Below are 15,667 nucleotides of genomic sequence, written 5' to 3'. Positions count from 1 at the left end.
TATCTCCCCTTTTATTATTATCTATTTTAATTTTTCTTAGCAATAAGTTTTAGTTTTCAGTGTACCGGTCTTTCACATTTTTGTCAGAATTATCTCCACTTAATATTTTTGATAGCATTGTAAATGGCTTTTAGATATTTATTTATTTATTTTGCTTTTTAGGGCCACACCCATGGCATGTGGAGGTTCCCAGGCCAGGGGTCTAATCGGAGCTACAGCTGCCAGCCTATGCCACAGCCACAGCAACGCCAGATCTGTACTGTGTCTGTGACCTCCACTACCGTTCACGGCAACTCCAGATCCTTAACCCATTGAGCAAGGCCAGGGATCAAACCCGAAACCTCATGGTTCCTAGTCGGATTCGTTTCTGCTGTGCCACCATGGGAGCTCTCTCTCTCTCTCTTTTTTTTTAAGTATTTAAATTTATTATTTTTCTTTGCTGGCATGCAGAAATACAATTATTTTTGTGTATTTACTTTTTCTGGTTTTTCTTTGTTCTCTTATGGTTGATTTTGTGTATTCACTTGTATCCTACAACCTTGCTATACTCATTTATTAGTTCTAGTAGCTTTCTATAGATTCCACAGCCTTTTTTACGTAGTTGATGTTAGTGAATAAAGAAAGATTTTCAACATGGGTAAGTTTTACTTATTTCACTTGTCTATTGCACAGGATGAAATGTCCAGTATAATATTAAGTAAACATTGTAAGAATGGACATTTTTATGTTGTTCCTGATCTTAAGGTGAAAGCCCACCCTTTCATTATTAAGTATGACGTTAGCTGTAGGTTTTTGGTAGATGCTCTCTATCAGCTGAGGATGCTCCTGCTTCTAGTTTGAAAGTTTTAAATCATGATTAGATGTTGGATTTTATTGGCTGATTTTGCTAAATCCATTGAGATTATTATGTGATTTTGCTTTTGTAGTTTGTTAATAGGATGAGTTAACATTGATTGGTTTTTGAATGTTGTGCTAACTGCATTCCTAGGATAAACCCCACTTTGTCATTATATATTATCCTTTTTATATATGTTAGATTCACTTTGCCAAAGTTTTTTTTTGTCCTTTTCTTTTTATGGCGGCACCCACGGCATATGGAAGTTCCCAGGCTAGGGGTTGAATCAGAGCTGCAACTGCTGGTCTGTGCTACAGCCACAGTAATGCCACATCTGAGTTGCATCTGCCACCTACACTGCAGCTTGGGGCAGTGCTGGATCCTTAACCCACTGAGCAAGGCCAGGGATTGAATTTGCATCCTCACAGACACTATATCAAATTCTTAACCTGTTAAGTTACAATGGGAACTTCCACTTTGCTAGTGAATCAGAGCTTTTGCATCTATGTTTATGAGAGATATTGGTCTATTCTTTTCTTTTTTTGTCTGTGTCTGGTTTGGGTATCTGGATGAGGTTGGCCTCATTTAATAAGTTGGGAAGTATTCCCTCTTTTCAGTTTTCTGGAAGAGTTTTATGTAGAATTGATATTTCTTCCTGAAGTGGTTTGTAGCATTCACCAGTGAATCCATCTGGGTCTGATGGTTTCCTTGTGGGAATGTTTTTAACTATAAATTTAATTTCCTTCGTAGATATAGGGCTCTTCAGGCTATCTAGTTCATCTTAAGAGAGGCTCTGTAGTTTGTAACTTACAAGGAATATGTCCATTTCATCTAATTTGTCAAAATTGCATAAAATTTTCTTCATACTGTTGTTTATTATCCTTTTAATATCTGTAGAATCTGTAGTGGTATATCATCTCTTATCCCTTATATTGGTAATTTGAATTTTCTTTTTCATTTGATCAGTCTGATTAGAGGTTTATTGATTTCTTAAAAGAAGTAGCTTTTGGTATAACTGATTTTCTCAATTATTTTTTATTTTATAGTTTGTGGTTTCTGTTCTGATCTTTAACTTTCCTTTCTTCTATTTACTTCAGATTTAATTTGCTCTTCTGCTGCTTCTTTAAAGTATTGACTGAAGGCAGTGATTTGCAGTCTTTCTTCTTTTCTAATATAAGTTCTTCCTAAATGTGGATACTGCTTTAGCCTTATTTCATAAATTTTGATATCGTTTTCACTTTTATTCAGTTGAAATATTTTCTAATTTCCCATTTTATTTCTTTTTTGCCCATGGATTATTTAGTTTCCAAACATTTGGGAGATTTTCCAGAGATACGCCTGTTATTTATTTCTAATTTAATTCCATATGGTCAGAGAATATTCTGCATGATTTGGGTCTTTTAAATTTGCTGAGACTAGTTTTATGGCCTAGAATATGGTCTTTCTTGGATAAATGTTCTCTTTGGCCTGGAAAAGAATGTATATTTTCCTGTTAGTGGTTGGAATGTCCTATAAGTATCATTTAAGTCAAATTGTTGATAGTATTGCTCAAATATACATTCTTACCAATTTTTCTCTTTTCTATAAATTAGCAAGAGAGGGAATTGAAATTTCTGACTATAATGGTGAGTTGGACTATTTCTTCTTATAGTTCTTTTAGTTTTTGCTTCATATATTTTGATGGTCTGGAGCAGAGAGCATAAATGATTAGGATTGTTATTTTCTCTTGATAAATTGATCTCTTTGTCCTTATGTAATGACCTTTTAAAATTATTCTTTATTCTGTAATATTGATCTGATACTAATATAGCCATTCCAGCTCTCTTTTGATTAGTGTTAATTTGGTGTTATCTTTTTCCATTCTTTTAACCTATTTGAGTCTTTATGTTAAAAGTAGATCTTTTAAAATTAATTGCGTTGTTTCTGATGAGTGGTCATCCTTATCTTTATTCTTCTATTTGCAACATGGCTCCTTTCTCTGGCTGTTTTTAATATTTCCTCTTTATCACTGCTTTTGAGCAGTTTTGATTAGGATGCACCTTGCTATAGTTTTTTCCATGTTTCCTGTGCTTAGTTATGTTGAATCTACAGGTTTATAGTTCTCTTTAAATTTTGAAAATTTCCAGCCCTTCTTTCTACAAATATTTTTTTCTTCATTCTCTTCCCTTTAGGGACTCCTATTACACATATATTAGGCTGTTTGAACTTGCCCCACTGTGCTGGTCTTTTTTTGGTCTTTTGTGTTTTGAGGGCCGCACCTGCGGCATACAGAGGTTCCCAGGCTAGGGGTCTAATTGGAGCTGTAGCCGCCAGCCTACGCCACAGCCACAGCAACGCCAGATCCGAGCGACGTTTGCGAGCTATACCACAGCTCATGGCAACACTGGATCCTTAACCCACTGAGCTAGGCCAGGGATCGAATCTACGTCCTTATGGATGCTAGTCAGATTGATTTCCACTGAGCCATGATGGGAACTCCCTTGCTGCTAGTTCTAATATCAGTGTCAATTCTAGGTTGGTTTCAATTGATTTTTCCCCCCTCTCATTGTAGGTCATATTTTCTAGCTTCTTTACCTGCCTTTTTTTTTTTTTTTTTTGGTCTTTTTAGGGCTGTACCTGTGGTACATGGAGGGTCCTAGCCTAGGGGTCGAATCGGAGCTGCAGCTGCTGGTCTACGCCACAGCTACAGCAACGCCAGATCCGAGCTGTGTCTGCCACCTACACCACAGCACATGGCAACGCCAGATCCTTAACCCACTGATCAAGGCCAGGGATCGAACCCACATCCTCATGGTTACTCATTGGGTTCATTATTGCTGAGCCACAGTGGGAAATCCTTTACCTGCCTTTTAATTTTGGATCGGATGCCCAACATAGTAGATTTTACCTTGCTGGTAACTGTGTGTATTTTTTATTCCTATAGATTTCTGAAACTTTGGGGACACAGTAAAGTTACCTAGAAACAGCTTGATCTTTTCTTATCTTGATTTTAAGATTTGTTAAGTGGAACTGGAGCAGTGGTTAATTTAGGGCTAATTATTCCCATTGGTGAGGCAAGACCATTCTCTGTACCCTACCCAGGAGGCTTTCCCAACTTGCTGGTGGGAACAGACTCTTCCCAGCCCCTTGTCCACACCAGGTGCACCTCTGGTTTTTTTTTTCTGTGCTGGTGGCATGTGGAAGTTCCCAGGACAGATCGAACCTGTGCCACAGCAGTGACCAAAGCTGCTGTAGGGACACCACCAGAACCTTAATCCACTTCACCATAAGAGAACTCCTTTCTTGAAGTTTTTATTTTTTTCTTCACAGCTCTGTTCTTTCCAAGTGGCTCTTTCCTCGGCATGGAGTAGTTTCCTCACAAGCTTGCACTGATCAGTACTGAGCTGAAAACTTGAAGGAGACCCTTTGTGGATCTCCACAATTCTTCCTCTGTGCAGCTCTCTTCTGTTTACTCTTCTGTTCCTTGAATTCTAGTCACCTTGGTCTTCCCAGACGCTCAGCTCTTTCTCTTCAGCTTAGACTCTGAAAGTCATCTGGGTTCTACCCATGTTCCCTGTCCCTGGGCTGCCCTCTGGAAACTCTCTCACGGAAGTAAACTCGGGCAGTCATAGCGCTCATCTTATTATTCATTTCCAGTGTCTTGAGGGTTACTGTCCTTCATTGCCTCCTGTCTGGTGTCTTGAAAACTTTTGTTTCATTTTCTTCTCTCTTGGTCTCAGGTGGAAAGCTATGTCTGGCCCTTTCCAGGTGCTTGCTGTTATATTTTAATTTTGTAATTATATAGAATATTGACATGGTTCTAAAGGCAAATCTACGAAGCATGGTATATTCAGAGAGAGTCTAGCTCTATTCTGTCTCTATTCTTTTACCTTGGTCCTTTCCTTTTTCTACAGACATCTTTCATTTCTTCTTGTTACTATTATTTTTTTTTTTGTTTGCTCTGTAGATAACTTTTTTAAAACTTTGTTTTTGGTGTATCTTTCCATTAAAAAAAAAAAGACCTTATGCAAACTCACACACTCACCTTATGTATGTATGTGTGTTTGTATGTGTATAAATATGTGTGTATATCCCTATTTGTTAAAGAAATGATAGTGTATTATGCACACTGTTCTCCAGCTTGCTTTTTTCACTCATCCCATTGCAGTGTATACTTCCCTGTCTCTCTATCAGCAGATTCATTATAGTCCATTGTATGGATATACTATTGTTTATTCAACCAGGTCCCTATAGACGGACATGGGATTATTTCTAATCTTTTTCCAGTATTGAAAATACTATAATGACTGCATATTTTTGTGTTTTCGCATGTGAATCTGTGATATAGATTCCTAGAAGTAGAATTTCTCTGTCAAAATACAAATCCATATGCAGTTTTGCTAGATATGCCAAATTCTCCTTCATAGGGTTGCACCATTTTGCATTCTCACTAGTGGTGGATGAGATTGCTGGGTGTGTTTCTAACAACAGCACCATAGACTGCTTCATGGAAGGGTAAGGACTAGAATTATTGAAACGGAGGCCAAGGTGGAGACTCTAGTCAGGAATATTGGAGAGGGAATTCTTGTATCAGGTAAAAGTCAGATCCAATAACTTCTGAGCTCCCCCAACCCCCACATTATAATGTTTTCACTGAAAAAAATTCTTCTTCTGGCAAATTTAGAAAGCATGTCCTGGCGAGTATCTAATTCTCCATACATTTTATATGCCTTACTACAATATTTTTATATTACCAGAATGCATTTCTCTAGGAGCAATTTTAGTCCGTGACATGGTAGGAAAGGAAGAATAAATTTCACAAGAAGCAGCTTGATAGGAGTGGGTGAGTGGACCAAGGGGTTCTTTTCCTGAGAGCTTTGGTGTGTGGGGAGCTGCTTCCTCATGGGCAGGACTCTGTGTGTCTTTGCTTTTCTTTTGTCTTTTTAGGGCTGCACCCGTGGCATATAGAGGTTCCCAGGCTAAGGGTCCAATCGGAGCTGTAGCCGCCAGCCCGCGCCACAGCCACAGCAATGCCAGATCCGAGCCGCATCTGCAACCCACACCACAGCTCACAGCAACACTGGATCCTTAACCCACTGAGTGAGGCCAGGGATCGAACCCACGTGCTCATGAATACTAGTCAGGTTTGTTACCACTGAGGCACATAGGGAGCTCCCAGCACTCTGTGTTTCAAGCCTGCTACATGTGGACCAGCGGTGAGGTGGCTCATTGGAGAGGTTTTGAGTGTAGCCTGGGCACTAAGCTACCCTTATGGGCTCTATGACTCTGCACCAGTTACTCAATCACTGTTAGCCTCACTATTCTCATCCTTTAAATGTCTCATAGGCTTGTTGTCACAATGAGTTAAGAGCGAGCGTGAGGTGCTAGCCTAGGACAGATTAAGAGCTCAGTAAATGTTAGCTGCTGTCACTGGGTCAGCTTTTGAGTTGATAGGACAGTGAGGGGCTTGGGAACCTCTGGGCTGGAAGAGGCAGGAGGCCTTCTGAATTTGAGGTCTACCTTTCCAGGGCAGTCCTGGCACATGGGATACTGAAGTTGAATCTTAGATGGAAGCTCACAGAGAAGGATGGGAGGGGAGGCAGGAAGGGGCTGGTCGGTGAGTCAGATGGAGAGCCGCACGGAGTGCTGATGTGTGGTGCCGAGTGCCCAGGACTCCAGTCTTTCAAGAAAGAGAAAAGGCAGTGGGATAGCCCGGGATGGTTCAGGAATGCCTCCCTGAAGCGGTGGTCCATGAGATTAGGGACGCTCTTAAATAGGCCATGAGGGGAGGGCAGAAAATGACATGGCTGTAAGTGCTTGTGAAATACATCTTCCCTGCCCCTCAGTCTCTACCCAGGGCTTATCATTCATCCCTCCAGTTCTGTAGAGTTGGTCCAAATTGGCATTTTCAGCCACACACGTTAACGGAGTACCTATTATGTGCTTCATCCTGGGGAAATAAATACGAGGAAGATTTGATGCAGTGCAAAGTTCCTCGTGTGGGGGATTTTCAAACTACACCTGCCTTGGTGAATCTCTGATATTCTGGTTCAGTAGGATTGGCCTGGAAGGAAGCCATCTGCCCCTTTCAATGACTACTGTATGCCCTGTCTTGATGAAAATCCCAGGCTCACGAGCAGGTGTCGTCACTGCCTCTTCCTCTAACTCCCGTTTCCATCCAGTTCTTCATCTTCTCAGTTAGCTCTCCTTCAAATCCAAGTGGTGGATGGGATGGATGGTTGGGATGCAACTGACACCTGTCCACTCTTGGGACAGAAGGTGGACAGATTGGCATAAGTACGCAACAGGAAAAATCTAATCGGAATTTGATTCAAAATAAGGGCAAAGCGAAACTCTTGATCACAAAAAGACTTGGCCAACAGTGGGACAGTCTGTCCTGTGAAGTCATGAGCTTTCTATGGTAGGGAGGGATCGTGGCAGCCACGGGACCACCTCTCCCAGCTGCTGCAGTCAGCCCTTGCTCAGCTCTGGTCGCGGGGGGACGAGGAAGCCACCCTGATTCTTCTTTTCACATCTGTTCCCATCTCATTTCATCTTCTGAATTCTAGTGGCTCCTACTGTGTCTGTCAGAGATGCCCCCTAACAGTCAGCACCCACCTGCTGAACGTGGGCCATGCATGTAACAAGCACTTTGTCTGGTGTCTGCTGACTGCACAGGCATCAAACTCATCTTGCTGGATTTTCCTATGGAGCTGTTCTCCCCCCAGCCAGAGTGTGAGCTCCTGTGTGGATGTGTGCTTGTGCGTGTGTGGCTGTCATGCCTGTGCTTGCACATGAGTGTACCTGGAGTGGCAGCTCAAAGCGATAGCAGAGCAGTTTGCTCAGTGGGGTGTGTGAATGGAGGGGTTGCTGTGGCCTCGGTTACTGGGAGGACTGGTGCTCCCTTGTGTCTCCTGCCTCCCTGTTCCTTCCTCCATATCTCCTCTCCACCCTGCCCTTGGCTCACTCCTTCAGGTTAATTTTCTGGCTGCGGCTGGGCCCCCAGCCCCCTCCTCCCTCGTCCCCCTCCTCCCTCCTCCCTCCACCACACATGGGCTTTGAGTTATGTGCCTCCTGTTCTAATGAGATAAACAACATAACTCTCACGGGGCTCTGCTCATCCCTCTGTAAGTGGAACTCCAGGGCCGAATGTGGCAGCAGCCCTATAAAGGCACCAGTGGTGCCTGTCAGCCCAGGGAGGAGGGCAAGGAAACGGGTGCGAGGCCCGAGAGAGTTCTTGGGGCCATTTGCTTGTTGATACGAGTTGAAGCAGACATCAAAGGGAGGCCGGTTTTCACCCTTGTGGCTAAACGAGCAAAGGCGGCCTCGTCATGCCTGGTGGGGGCCTTGTCATGCCACGTGGGTAGAGAGTCCAGGCTCGTCTAAGTCAGCTAACTCATGATAATTAGTAACTGACATTTGCACAAAGCTTCGGGGTTATAAAGAGCTTCTTTTTGGAGTTCCCGGTGTGGCTCAGCAGTAATGAATCTGACAAATATCTGTGAGGATGTGGGTTTGATCCCTGGCCTCACTCAGTGGGTTACGGATCCAGTGTTGCCATGAACTGTGGTGTAGGTCACAGACGTGACTCGGATCCTGCATTGCTGTGGCTGTGGTGTAGGCCAGCAGCAGCAGCTCCGATTTGATCCCTAGCCTGGGAATTTGCATATGCTGCAGATGTGGCTCTAAAAAGACCAAAAAAAAAAAAGAGTTGCTTCTTGAATATAACCTAATCCCCACGGAAGTGCTTGGAAGGTAGGTATTATTAATGCCTTTATCTTATAGGTCAGGAGACAGGCTCAGAAAGGTGTGATGAGATTTCCAAAGTGACAGGGCATAGCGGTCTGAGGACTTGCGTTCTTCTTGTACACCGTGGAGCTTCTCCAATCCACCAGAGAAAGTTAAAGAATGAAGTAGAGACAGTCCCTTCCTTTAGAATTCAAACTCCTTACTGAAATGAACTCTCCCAGGGGAAGGGGCCTGCAGCTACACACTGAGTGGCCTGAGGCAGATGACCAACAAGTGCAGTCTCGGGAAGGGCAGGGGACCTGGACAAATTATCATTTCTACCTCTTGTCACTTAGACCTTTGGTGTGTGCTGGTCTGGACCAGTTCCTTCTCACTCACTTGCTTTTGGTCAGGTTGGAGATACCATGAAGCAGCCTGTGGGGAAAGAAGGAGCCTAAGGCAGACACTTCCATCAGGGGTGTGTGGGGTGGACTCTGTGCCAGTTTGAGGAGTCCTTCTTGGGTGGTTTGGATGCTGGTGGAGGCATCTCCTGGAGCCAGAAACAGCAGGGGCCAATGTTCATTCAGTCCCTGGATTTCTTTCTTTCTTTCTTTCTTTCCTTCTGTCCTTCCTTCTTCCCTCCCTCTCCCCCCTTTCTTTCTATTCTTCTTTTTTTTTTTTTTGTCTTTTTAGGGCCACTCCCATGACATATGGAAGCTCCCAAGCAGGGTTTTAATTGGAGCTGCAGCCGCTGGCCTATGCCACAGCCACAGCAATGCCAGATTCAAGCCTCGTCTTTGCCCTACACCACAGCTCACAGCAATGCTGGATCTTTAACCCACTGAACAGGCCCAGGGATTGAAACCGAATCTGCATGGATACTATTTGGGTTTGTTACCACTGAGCCACAATGGGAACTCTAGTCCCTGCATTTCTGAGGCTTGTTCAGTTCTGGTTGAATGCTTTTGATAAGTATTTCTTCTAGTGCCTGCTGGGCACTGTGCTAAGCACTGGGGATACTTGAGATGGATGAAGTTCCTGTCATCCTGGATCATATAAAACCAGTGGGGATGACCACCCAGTAAGCAGGCAATTAATAGCAATACCTTGGGAAAAATACAGGGACCCCTGGGGACCTACTGGAAAAACCATTAGACTAGTCTTGCTACATCAGAGAGAACATCCAGGCAGTAACTAGATGATATTTAGACATCCAGAGATTCTTTGTCAGATTTTGTAACAATCTACAATGTTCTTAAAATAAAGTTCAATTCCCCCACCCACCTACTTTCAAACTGGGTGTGTCTGACATGGATCTGGGACATTGGTGTTAATTTCTCTAGGTGACTTTTAGCTTCAGCCTGGATTAGGAACTGCTAACCCAAGATGGGTAGGAATTATAGGACCAGCTCTGGAATATGGAGCAGTAGCCTAGTCCTTGAACTTGGCCTTCTCTGAGATCCTGGGAACACAGCCCCAGAAGTAGCCAAAACATCTGGAAGGGAGTCCAACTCAGTGTAACCTTTCAAGAATTATAGGGTGAGAGATGACATGGCCTTGGAGTGAACAACACCAGAAACATCAAACTATTCCTAGTGATGCCCGCCCTCGAACAGAGGTCAATACTGAACCACATTTAGGAAGGAGACCATGCTGCTTTTTTTGGATTCCTTTAGTTTTCTATAAATCAGCCACAAGTCTGGTCAGAGCTTCAGGATCTTCCTACTGTGTAGAAGATCTTGCGGTTAACAACAAAGTCAGGTATGAGAATGACTCTAGGACATGATGAGCCCTGGCTTATAATATCAGAGAGTTTTCTGGAGCCTGGAGCCTCCATCACCCTTAATGGTTTCTAAGAATCAAAGGGGGGAGAGACAGCTTGTTCACAGCCTAGCAACCTGTGGGAGCAGCTGTGTGATTAAAAATGAAACTTAGTACATAAAAAGATTTTGAAAATTTTGTTTCCTATAATGCTGGAATAGTTGCCTCTGCTTTGGACCCAAACCCATACATGGGTAGAGGTGACACGTAGGAATGAAAAATGAATGAATGAATGTATAGCCATGAAACTTTTGTAGATTTTTCTCTGAAAAATGCAAAAATGAAGCCAGTTTATTCTCTTGACTTTTAAAGGCCCCCAGATGGAAGACAGCAGATGAAAATAGGGTCCTGATGTTTTCCACCCATGGTCCTAGGTCTTGGAAGTGCCCCCCTCGTGGGATGCTGCCTGTATCAAAGTTATTATGTGCCCTGTTTATCTACAGAAGACTGGGTTGTAACTGCCATGAAAGTGGACTGGAACATACTCATTCATCCATTTATTCACTCATTCACTCACTCATTCATTCAGCAAGTGTTTAGTTTGATTCTTCTCTGTGTCAGCCACAGTTCTGTTTCTGGGGATTCTGACATGAACAGGACAGAGTCTCTGTCCTCCCTGAGCATTTAAGTCTGCAAATGGCCTGAACTCATCTTTAGCCCTCTTCCTCTCCCCTCAGCCTCCACCCCCTGCCCTTTTCTCTGGGAACAGACCATGGTCTAGTGTGTGTATGTTGGGGGGGGGGGTGTCACTGCTGCTCCAGAGCCTTTGACTGCCAGATTGTGTGTCACAGGAGCCACAAGAATCTTGTCTGATGAGCAAGAAGTCTTCTCATGGGGTGCTCGGCATGACAGATGATGTAGGTGTGGAAATTTGGTGTCAAAGGGCAAATCTAAGTGGAGATTTTTTTTTTGAGGGGCATATGGCATATGCATATGGAAGTTCCTGGGCTAGGGATCAAATGGGAGCTGCCACTGCTGGCCTATTCCACAGCCATAGTCAAGCCACGCCAGATCCTAGCCACATCTGTAGCCTACACTGCAGCTTGAGGCAACGCCAGATCCTTTATCCCACTGAGTGAGGCTAGGGATTGAACCCACATCCTCATGGATACTAGTGGGGTTCTTAGCCCTCTTAGCCACAACAGGAACTCCTAAGTGGAGATTCTTGTTGGGAAACAGTGATACATAAGCCCAGCCACTGGACTTCAGCCCATTTCTTTTTGTGAGGCCCAGGCAGGTAGGCAGGGATGTACAGGTGTGCTGGCTGTGCAGGCATGGAGCCTGGGCACAGGAGCAGGTTTACATGCTGATGGAAGTTATACATGGCTCCCTTTGGCTTCAGTGAGCTTCCAGCTGCTCTCGGTGTGGAAAAAGCCAGTGCATAGGAGATCTGGCTCTTGGATCCTCTTTCCTTGAAATGTTTCCCAACCCAGGCTGTCCATATGTAGACAGAATGACTTCTGCTGCTCCACTTTGAACGGGCAGTTGATGGGCAGTAGCTGGATATGCATGGCCTTGGAAACATTGCGATGAGGTTAAATCTGGAAAAGTCCCCTTGTGGTTTGGAGGGCCTTCTGATCGTCTTCCCAGGCTGGGAGAGCAGCACTGGTTTGGGTAACAGTGATGGCTCGTTTGGGCATGTGCTCACTGAGACAGCAGGGCAGAGCAGACAGCAAGGGTCCTGGGGTCAGATGACCTAGATTCTGCCTGGGCTCTAGCACCTACCAGCTGCGTGACCTTGACAAGCCACTTCATCCCTCTGGGCTTCACTTTCCCCTCACTGGGAACGAGAAGGTTAGACAGGGTGGTGTCCAAGGCCCCTTCCAGCTTGGAGCCTTTAACCTTTACACTGTCTCTGTCCACAGGCCTCGCCCCTGGCCAGCTGTACACATACCCTGCCCGCTGCTGGCGTAAGAAGAGACGATTGCACCCGCCTGAGGATCCGAAGCTGCGGCTGCTGGAAATAAAACCTGGTCAGTGCCCCGTGGAGCTTGGCTGGGCCTGCGAAGGGAGAGGCGGGACGTGCTGGGCAGGCCGAGGACAAGGCTGCTTTGCTGCTTTGTCAGTAGCGCTGAGTTTTCCAGGAGAGTGAGGTGCCCACATGGTGGTGTCAGGAATAAACAGATCCACATGTCCCCTGGCCCCCCAAGCTTCTCCTCCTCTGGGTGGCTTTGGCCTTCCCCTTCCTTTTGTCTTTCTCTTGCCGCCCCAGCAGGCACCGGGTGGGAACAGGCCCAGGATGAATGACTTTCCCAGCAGAGCCGAAGGAGCTGCAGCTCTTTTGGGCCGGGTGATACTTCCTGTGACTTCAAGTAAAGAAATCTCATCCCAGACTGTATGTTTCTAAGGAGAACAGTACACCGGGTACCCTCTCCCACCTTCAATGGGAGTGAACTTCTAGCCCATCTCACACAAGAAGGGCCAGTCATTAAAAATAGGACCCCGGGAGTTCCTGTTGTGGCTCAGTGGAAGCGACCCTGACTAGTATCTATGAGGATGCGGATTTGATCCCCAGCCTCACTCAGTGGCTTAAGGATCCGATATTGCTGTGGCTGTGGCATAGGCCGGCAGCTGCAGCTCACATCCAGCCCCTAGCCTGGGAACTTCCATAAGCTGCAGGTATGGCCCTTAAAAAAAATGAAATAAAAAAAATAGGACCATCTGGGACATGGAAATGAAAGTTTGAGTTCAAAATTTGCCTCTAGGTGATATTGATTGCTTCGTGGCCACGTGGAAGGAATTGGTTAGTTTTCCTTTTTTTTTTTGAGTCGAACATGTAGTATATGGAGGTTCCCAGGTTAGGGGTTGAATTGGAGCTGTAGCTGCCAGCCTATGCCACAGTCACAGCAACACAGGATCCGAGCTGAATCTGTCACCTACATCACAGCTCACTGCAACGCCAGATCCTCGACCCACTGAGCAAGGCCAGGGATCTGACCCACGTCCTTGTGGATGCTAGTCAGATTTAGTAACCACTGAGCCACAATGGGAAGTCCATTGTCTTGACTGCTGATCTGTTATTACACTTCTGACTAGGTGGCTGTCTTCAGACTTTGTGGGATGCAGCAAAGCCAAGTGATTACCCTAAGTCCTTAGTTTTAAGGGCACCTGTGGTTTGGGGGATGCCAGAGCTGGGATGTGACTCAGAGTGGTGGCAACAGCGCTGTTAAGTGAAGCAAAGGCAGAGCAACATGCGCCCCTTCCACTGTCACCAGACAACGCAGACCTGGCAAGGCTGGCTGCTTGGCAACGTTACCTCCCGCCTGCCTTTCCACACTGGCTTCCTTTGGCTGCGTTTTCTCTGCAAAATCTCTGCTTACTCTTGTTTGGGATGCTTCCTCACAGTTCCATTGTTAAGCAGGCTTCAGTTGTTCACTTTCACCCAGATTTCACTTGTGGGAAGTTTTATTTGTCAGGGGTGGGTGCTCCACTCAAGTTCTCAAATAGTCTTGCACAATGTACAGACCCTTGCAGACACTCCAGGGTGATGACCCAGGTTGTCCCACACTCCCTGAGATGCAGGTGTGGGAGAGCCAAGTCTCCTGGAACGGGATTATAAGCCACATGTGTCATTTCACATTTTCTAGGAGCCACATTAAAAAAAGGAAAAAGAGGAGTTCCTGTTGTGGCTCAGCAGAAACAAATCTGACTAGTATCCACGAGGACACGGGTTCAATCCCTGGCCTCGCTCAGTGGGTTAAGGATCTGGCGTTGCCGTGGGCTGTGGTGTAGGTTGCAGATGCGGCTCAGATCCTGCGTTGCTGTGGCTGGGGCTGGGGCTGGGGCTGGGGCCGGTGGCCGAAGTCAGCGGCTGCAATTCTGATTCAACCCCTAGCCTGGGTACCTCCATGTGCTGTGGGTGCAGCCCTAAAAAGACAAAAAAAGAGAAAGAAACAGGTGAAATTAATTTTAGCGATGGCTTCTATTTAACCTATCGATAATATTATCATTTCAGCATATAATCAAATCTAAAAATTAAGAACAAGCTTTTATTTATTTTGGCATTGTTTTTTAATTCCAGTGTGTATCTTATGCTTTTAACACCAGCCACATTTCATGTGTTCGATTGCCACGAACACCGGTGGTGACTGTATTAGCCAGCGTGGTTCTAGAATTACATTCCAGGTGTGGTCTTGACCAGCAGAACAGGCGTTACCTGGGAGCTTGGTAGAGATGCAGAATCTTGGGCCTCACCCCAGACCTGCTGAGTTACAATCTGTATTTGATCAAATCCCTAGGACTTCCTCTCCAGAACCCTTGTTGAAGTTTGAGAAACCCTGGTTTTGAAAAGTTACAGGTGGCCAGACCACAAGTCAGTATGGCATGACTCCACTCCATCTATGCATCTATGTTTCTTTATTAAACATAAACAGTTGTCATTATAAACAATTTATTTTGGAGGTGTGGGCTCCCTCCTTTCTCGTTCCAGATGCGCTGGCCCTGGTCTCTTGGACGTGGCTTGGATAAGTGATGAGGTAATCCCTGGTTTGATCCTTAACCGGACCAATTTAATTCTACCCCATTCAGAGCTTTGCACTGGTGCTATAGCGAGAAGGCGACACATGCCCATTGGCTCTGTGGACTTGAGTGATGGTGCTATTTGGGTGTCTGTCTCTGTTTGGATGTGTCTCTGTGAAGAAGTATGTGAACCCCTTGGGTTTATCTCCCCGTCTGTAAATCGCATAGTGGTACCTGAGATTCCTAGCCAGCCCTGCAGTTCCTCATGAGGCTCAAATGTGATAGTATTTGTCCTTTCTTACCCTTTTAATTAAAAATTTAAAACGAATTGAGCAGGTAGTACAGGTAATACAGTCACATGTTTTGCCATTCCAAAGATATAAAAGGATATATTGTAGAATGAAAAATAAGACCCAGTCTCCAAAGAGGTATCAGTGGTAACAATTTTGGGGGATTCTTCAAGAGAGAGTTTGATTTACAGCTGTATGACCTTCCCCTCCTCTTTGTACACAGGACAACCCCCTTGCATTTTGCCCTTTTACTAAAAAGGCGCCACAGGCATTGGCCGTGTCAATATATAGTTTCCTCATTGCTTTTTCACAATTATACAATATTCCATCATACAAATGCACCATAACTTATTTAACCAGGCTATACCCAATTTTTGCTGCAAATTTTTCCAATTTAACCAGGGATGCAATGAATATTTTACATGTATATTAGGAGAGTTCATATGTAACTTGTTAAGAAATTTTATTATAAATTTTGACACTAATTTAAAATTGTTAGTCATTCTTTTTAAAAATCTTTATTATTATTATTATTATTTTTGCTTTTTAGGGCTGC

General features: G+C 44.7%; 1 protein-coding gene across 21 annotated transcripts in view; it reads left to right on the top strand.

The window, feature by feature from the left end:
- DPF3 (double PHD fingers 3) overlaps positions 1–15,667 on the top strand; it is a 314,102-nt gene that overhangs the window by 155,683 nt on the left and 142,752 nt on the right. For all 21 annotated transcript variants that reach the window (XR_014811148.1, XR_014811140.1, XR_014811143.1 and 18 more), the window contains one exon: positions 12,229–12,336. Coding sequence is in view for 9 of the 21 variants with exons in the window: in XM_021099467.2 (XP_020955126.1) it covers positions 12,229–12,336 (108 nt within the window). In the remaining 12 variants the exon portion in view is untranslated. The remainder of the gene's footprint in view (positions 1–12,228; positions 12,337–15,667) is intronic.

The sequence above is a fragment of the Sus scrofa genome, chromosome 7 (assembly GCF_054392235.1).
Source record: "Sus scrofa isolate SSC_HxYL_T2T_F1_AM1 chromosome 7, Sscrofa_HxYL_maternal_Yorkshire_Landrace_v2.0, whole genome shotgun sequence".
NCBI classification, from domain to species: domain Eukaryota; kingdom Metazoa; phylum Chordata; class Mammalia; order Artiodactyla; family Suidae; genus Sus; species Sus scrofa.
The sequence above is the reverse complement of the archived record's forward strand: the minus strand, read 5'-3'. Positions and strand labels throughout refer to the sequence as shown.